This window comes from Micropterus dolomieu, linkage group LG05, assembly GCF_021292245.1.
Source record: "Micropterus dolomieu isolate WLL.071019.BEF.003 ecotype Adirondacks linkage group LG05, ASM2129224v1, whole genome shotgun sequence".
Classification (NCBI taxonomy): Eukaryota; Metazoa; Chordata; class Actinopteri; order Centrarchiformes; family Centrarchidae; genus Micropterus; species Micropterus dolomieu.
Window position 1 is genome coordinate 24,083,265 of NC_060154.1, and position 6,747 is coordinate 24,090,011.

Below are 6,747 nucleotides of genomic sequence, written 5' to 3' on the forward strand. Positions count from 1 at the left end.
TGTAAGGACTTCAATATCGGTACATATTGGAAACTGCGTTTGTTTTTAGCATCAAGAATATATTCCACTGGCTCTACAACACTGAAGTTCTCCTTATATTACTTCTTACGCTGATATGCGGTACTGAGAGGGCCACCTTTTTGTATTGACCTTTGAATAGGATTACCAGAACAAATTGCATTAACAGTTTCTCTGATTATATGTTCATCGAGAGGGAGGTTTCTCTGATGAAAGATCTAACTCACAATGTCACAAGATAATGGAACAGGTGCAGAATAAGTCAAATGATGGAGTTCTCCTAAAAACACATCAACAGCTGTGCTGGGCACATGGTCCAAATGCTCCAACTTCAGCAAAGCAGCTGCAAATCTTTGCTCTATGATCTTCTGCAAGTCCTCAGTTTGAGAGGGACTGTTTGAAGGAATGGCCACATTTGACTGTTCGACAAACTCCTGAGTATTTTCCTCCAATTCATTCACAGATGATATCCCAGTACGTATAACTACTCCAGGTTTAAAATCAACCAAAGTGTGATGGCAGTGCTTTCGGTTTTTGTGTGATTTAAATGTGCAATAAATGTTTGTTTTAAAGTCGCAACCTAAAAACATACAAATGACAGTCTCATTTCTTTTGAGATGTGCATTTATATGAGCAAAATAATCCCTCTCTGATGCTAAATCACTACAAGCACAGAGTTGGCAATTGAATATTGCTTCCTCTTTGCAAGTGACCCCTGTGGAGTGAATTTTACTTTGGTGGACTATAAGGGCATTCCATGTCTTAAATGTGCATTGACAGTGCAGGTATGTACATGGTAAGCGAGAACTACGTCCAAAATGTGGATGCTTTAACTTGTAGTGATGCAAAAGATTGGACCTACTTGACACCGTTTCTGTGCAACCCTTACAACTCCACATTCCCACTACCTAGCCCTGTAACATACATCAAGATCGTCATTAGTCACATCATTAAAGCTCCAATCTGAAATTCATATATAATCAAAAAGGTCCACTGCACTACCAAAATTCAAAACACACGATGAAAATGTGCTATTACTTACAAATTGATTCATAGGCCTTTAAATACAAGGACTTTACTGTTTTTAATATTGTTCAAGGCTTGTTCGTAAAGTGAATTATTATGCAAAAAAGTGAAGTTTAAATTTTTAACAATAATCAACTGACAAAACATAATTGATACTTTCCATCTTTAACTGAAGCTCTACAGTTATTTTTGGAAATGTACTTCTAAGTCACAAAATCCAGATTTGGGGCTTTAACAGCCACACAAAATAAAATATAAATGACATCACTTACCACTATAAAGCCTTTGAGTATGCATTCTCTGCAAATAAAATGAAAGACCTACAAAATATGTATAATCAGTGAGGTGAACACAAACAAACAAATATAACAAAAGTCAGAGCAAGATGCAACCGATATTAACTTTTAACGTTAAGTATTTTCTGTAATACAGTGCAATTTTGGAAACAATAGCAAGCTGAAAATAATTAAATAACTGTTAACTTAACGATTTATGGACGGCTTTTCAGTGTGTTTAAGTTTAACAACAAAAGAGTGGATCAGGAAACTAAAATGATGTTACACACAATAAATACACATTGCACACCAGCCGGGAGAGTAAAGACTACACTACATTGTCTATACAGAACAGTAAGTTCATTTAAGGCAATGTTAAATTACCTCTGATGAAAAAAAAAAAAAAAAAAAAAAAACGAAACAAAAGTAAATATGATGCCGTCGCCTGCTTCCACCCTCAGGAGCGGATGGGCGAAGCTCGGAAATCCCCGCCAGCGACCAGCTAACGGCTGTCGGGACACTGAAGAACTGTTGTCAGCAGCGGTACCATCGGGGAAAAACCCTCCGCTGACCACCTACGGTACCGCTGCTGACAACAGTTCAGGATTTCCCCGGGGTTAGGGGTTAACGCAACTTAAATAAAAGTCAAACTAAACTAGCTAGCGTTGGTTTAGCTAGCTAACGTTAGCTAAAAACAACTTCAATGTAGTTACACAAACAAGTGACGGACAATTTTGGGTATTACATACTACTGTACGAAAACAGAATCTAACGTTGGTGGAAATGTTTTCTACTTTAACACATAAATCAATTTGACAAACTTACCTTTTCAGTAATTTGAGGTCTTGGGAGGACATGTAGCTGCAGAGCTGCCGCTTCTTCCCAGGCTTGGCATCTTGGTATCCAATCCGGAGCGCCGTTCAACACTTCCTGGCGCTCTTTGAATATATTCTATTTCCGGTGGTGATCAAACTCAATTGTATCATGGATGTATAAAGAGAATGGCTGATTTCAATCAAAGCGAGAAAATCTAGTAGAGCAACAATCTACATAAAACACTATAAGTCTACTTGATTCAATCGTGTTCAAAAAGGGAATATAAATGAAATGTGTTGCATATACAAACTTTCTTTGTGTAAATTCAAAGACCAGCTATTTCCAATTTTTTCAGTGTAGCAATATTATTATGATCTTCATTCATTGATAGTTGGTTATTTTGCTTCTCTTTATGTTCCTTAATATAAGCTATATAATAGCTGCGTTGCTGTATGTGAGCAGAGCCTGTCTGTTAATCATTAATCGTCAGTTTAGGATACAGATAAACTTGCACAATGAGACCCCTCAGTCTCACTCCGACCACTGCTGCAGCACGAAAAACTCGTTTGCTTCTTCACGTCGCAAAAGGTAAGAAAATGAACGTGCTAAAACTAGGATACTCGATCTAACTTTTGCGTACATCCTGTATAACAAAATGCAGTTCAGCTATCGCCCGAGGCACACAAGATGAAGACATTTTCAATAATGTACCCCATTTGAAATATTTTGTCAGCTAAGTAGACTAAGTCCTGACCAGAGCAAAACATTTGTGGTCGGGGGAAAAGACACACAGACAGTGTCCGGGACTATACTGGATGAGACAAGCTCACTGCTCTTTATCAGAGGTAGAAAAGCAAAACTGAAAACACGTGATCAGACAGAAATATCACCACACATCCACACACATGTTCACTTCATCACCTCTGATAAAGTGCAGCTCACAGCCGCCTCAGAGGGAATTTCGTAGTGTTGTGTCGTTCAAAGAACGTTTCATTCATTTGACCTAATCTTGTATGTGACTCAGGAGGAACGGGTTGTCTCAATGAGTAGGCTAATTCGTTCATTTTCGCATGAGTGAATAGTCTTGGATTCTTATGTTCACTCGTCATAGGGCAGCTGCATGGGCTCTGTCAGCACAGGAAACAGACTGATTAGTTCAGGACTCTCAACTGTGGGTCTCTAGGTTTGAGTCTTGGTACTGACATTATATAGCCTATGTATTTTGATAATTTTGTAACATTTAACAAAGCATAACATTATTACAGCGCAGTGATGTTGTGCCATAGTTTTAACACAGCCGCACCATAACTTTAGTCCTGCTAGTGTTTACAGCTAACAGCTGATGAGTTGTTCTGGGTCTGCTCCACTTCAGAGCCCTGACAGAGTTCTACTGGGAGCCGAATTACCACAGAGGTCGTTTCCTCTCCAAAACAAATGGACCGGTCATTAATACATTAAAAAAACAGCCACATAGCAAAGTTAACTGGTGTGTTACAGCTAACAGCTGATCCAGGTCCTCCACAGAAGGCAACCTAATGTTTTATTTATGACAGAGTCATGCTGTTGTTTCACAGCTGGTGAACAACCTGGCAGTGTTTGAGATTATTACTTCAATATATTCCCCGCAAATCTGATTAATTGTCTGTTAATATATAGATTTTACCCATGACATTAGGCTTCTGTATGAATGAGCACTTTAGAGATGTAAAGATAGTAATTATAATTATATACATATATATGGCTGGTCTGGTAGTATACTCAGGAAAGATTGTGAAAATAGACGGATTTAGCTGGAGTATAGTGGCTCAGTCAGTTTGAACCTGGACACATTTTACATTGCAAAAAAATCATTAGGCCTACTGATTTGGACTGTCACTTTACAATCAGGTCCATGAGTAGCCTAAACTATGTCTAATCTGTTCGATTAATATTTTCATCTTCAGTTATTGCCACCGGCATTTAGTCCCAAGTTACAGCTGAATAAATAGGCCTGTAGCTATTTAAAATGAATAACAGGCTGTAGGAGAATTCCAGCACTTTATCATTCATTAGCCTAATGAAATTCCAGTCTGGTAAATGATGAATGAGCAACGCTGTATAAAATGTAATATTGTTAACATATCGATCCTGCGTTTTTGAGCCTAGTCCGCGTTGGCACCCATTCATATTTCTAGCTCAACCCGATTAAAATGGAGGCTCTGCCTTTATTTACCCGTTGCTGAATCGCAGTATCGGAGCTCCATTGATGATGTCTTTTTTCCATCCCCACGCACGCGCTTCCATCAGGTTCAACATACTCAGAGTTGACTGAATTTATTCTGATCGGCCTTTCTGAAACGGAAAACTCGGAGTTCGTCAACCTAGAGTTCAGGTTTAGCTACACTCAGAGTTTGTTGAACCTTTCTGAAACTGTGTGTGTGTGTGTGTGTGTGTGTGTGTGTGTGTGTGTGTGTATTAATACACAAAAAATTAAAAAAATTAATTGATTGAAAATAATAAAATAAGAAATCAGTATCAAATGTAAAAAAAGTTACTAAAATATCAAGCAATCAAAATAATAATAATTTGAAAATTTGTACAATTATTTATCAGTCTGCATTTCCACTGGTTGTCCTCACTTCATGACATGAGGAGACATATTTTGCAACAATTATTTGACATTTGGGCATTTCTCCCGGTACATAGGGACGTTTCTGTGTGTCTGATATAAATTTTGAATTTGGGGTATATTTGGGAAATGTTTGCAAAGTGTTTTTGTCTTAGTGGTTTCATATTTAGGGCATGAGATTAGAAAGTGCAGCACTCTCACTCTCTCTCTCAGCAGGCAGGTAGTAACGGCGGGGGATCACGTTACGTGAACTTCAAACTAAATGTAGCCTCCGCTCTTTGAAGAGCTGCGAGACAGGCTGCGTCATGAAGATTATTGCATATTAGCCTAATAGCCTATATATTTTTTATGTTGTTGAGTTACAGTCAGGGCTACTGTCAAAAAAAAGAAAAAATGACCTAGCAACGCCGTTAGGGGGGTAGCCTGCATGTTCCCAGCGTCCCTAGTGTAAATCACCTCCCTGCTCCCTCCCTACAGGTTGAGCTACTGGCCCTCGGCCCACCGCCCGTATGCCAGATTACCAATCCAGCTCTGCTAAAAAGCATTGTAGCCGCATTGAACTGCTTCTCTGAGAAGTTGCACTTACTATTTTGCGAGAAATGTGTGCTTGTGATATGAGAAAAATGTGTTGCTTTGTTCTTCTGTGAGGTTTTACAGTAATTGGCGGATGACCATTGCATTGAAAATGGGAATATTGGAAATAAAATGTGGTTTATCAACTTACTTTTTAATTTCCAATAAAGTATAATTATGATTGACTGATTTTTATTAACATTTCTAAAAGAAATCTCACATAGGCCTACCCCCTGCAGTAAAACAAATGTCCCCCAGGGGTACGTGTACCCCCATTTGAGAAACACTGGGTAAGCCTTCCATAGCATTTAAAATCTCCGTCAAAATGCAAATAGTAGCCACATATGAGCTCACGTTGAACTTTGATTATGGTAAAAACAGACACATGTCCACACGTCTAGTCAAAGCAACACTAGAAAGCCAACTACGTTACCTAACATAAAGAAAAATCTGATATTGCTCATGATCTCTTTTTTTACTGCATACATTTTCTTATTTGCAGATAAACTCTTGGCCGATTTCCTGTTGGCTGCGGCTAAGTGGACGCCTCCTCCTGTTTACACATAAAAAAAAAAACATTCTTCAGAATCCGGTTCATTCTTCACAGAGATCATCCTTCTGCAGGATGACCCGTCGTGTGGCAGTGATTGGAGGAGGTAGTTCAGGTCTGGCCTGTATCAAGTGCTGTCTGGATGAGGGCCTGGTGCCTGTCTGCTATGAAAGCAGCGATGACATTGGTGGTCTGTGGAGGTTTAAGGTGAGTCACACTGTGTACAGGTTGGATTTTATTTTAATTGCACAGTATCTAATATGTTAGGATAATTATGTCGGTGTATTATATCATGATAACTTTATTTGTTGCAGGAGAATCCAGAGCCAGACAGGGCCAGCATCTACCACTCTGTCATCATCAACACCTCCAAGGAGATGATGTGTTTCAGTGATTTTCCCATTCCTGCTCACTTCCCCAACTATATGCACAACTCCCTCATCATGGACTACTTTCGAATGTATGCCGATCACTTCCAGCTCACCAAGCACATACGCTTCAATGTAAGGATGCTGTAATAACTTCATGCCTAGAGTTACATTTATCTGCAACATTCCCACCTAAATTTCAAATGTAAAATGTTGTTTAGTTCAACACAACAGATGGTTAAATGTATAAGAAATACATCCTACTCACCTTAGCCTTTATACTGTTATCAGCAAACTGTTGCCTGTTTCTTCTTTCTGGTGGTCAGACCAAAGTCTTGCAGGTGAAGCAGAGATCCGATTTTTCTCATTCAGGCCAGTGGGACGTTGAGACGGAGAACAAGGAAGGCAAAAAGGAGAAACACATTTTTGATGCTGTGATGATCTGTATTGGACATCACTGCCACCCCAACATGCCACTTCATGACTTCCCAGGTACCGCTGACAGGCTATAAA

At 39.1% G+C, this 6,747-nt stretch overlaps 1 protein-coding gene and 1 long non-coding RNA gene across 2 annotated transcripts; one reads left to right on the top strand and one right to left on the bottom strand.

The window, feature by feature from the left end:
* Window positions 1-94: 94 nt before the first annotated feature.
* LOC123970894 lies at window positions 95-2,296 on the bottom strand. The gene is made up of 3 exons (XR_006825088.1): window positions 2,145-2,296; window positions 1,317-1,364; window positions 95-932 (listed from the first exon to the last, which is right to left on the bottom strand). It is a non-coding gene; the product is annotated as an uncharacterized LOC123970894 (long non-coding RNA).
* A 399-nt stretch (window positions 2,297-2,695) lies between these two features.
* LOC123970892 (flavin-containing monooxygenase 5-like) lies at window positions 2,696-6,590 on the top strand (the record flags this gene model as incomplete). Its single annotated transcript, XM_046049269.1, is given in 4 exon segments — window positions 2,696-2,723; window positions 5,819-6,073; window positions 6,181-6,369; window positions 6,561-6,590. Coding segments are annotated over 3 exon segments (351 nt in total), but the record flags the coding sequence as incomplete, so codon positions are not given.
* Window positions 6,591-6,747: the final 157 nt, after the last annotated feature.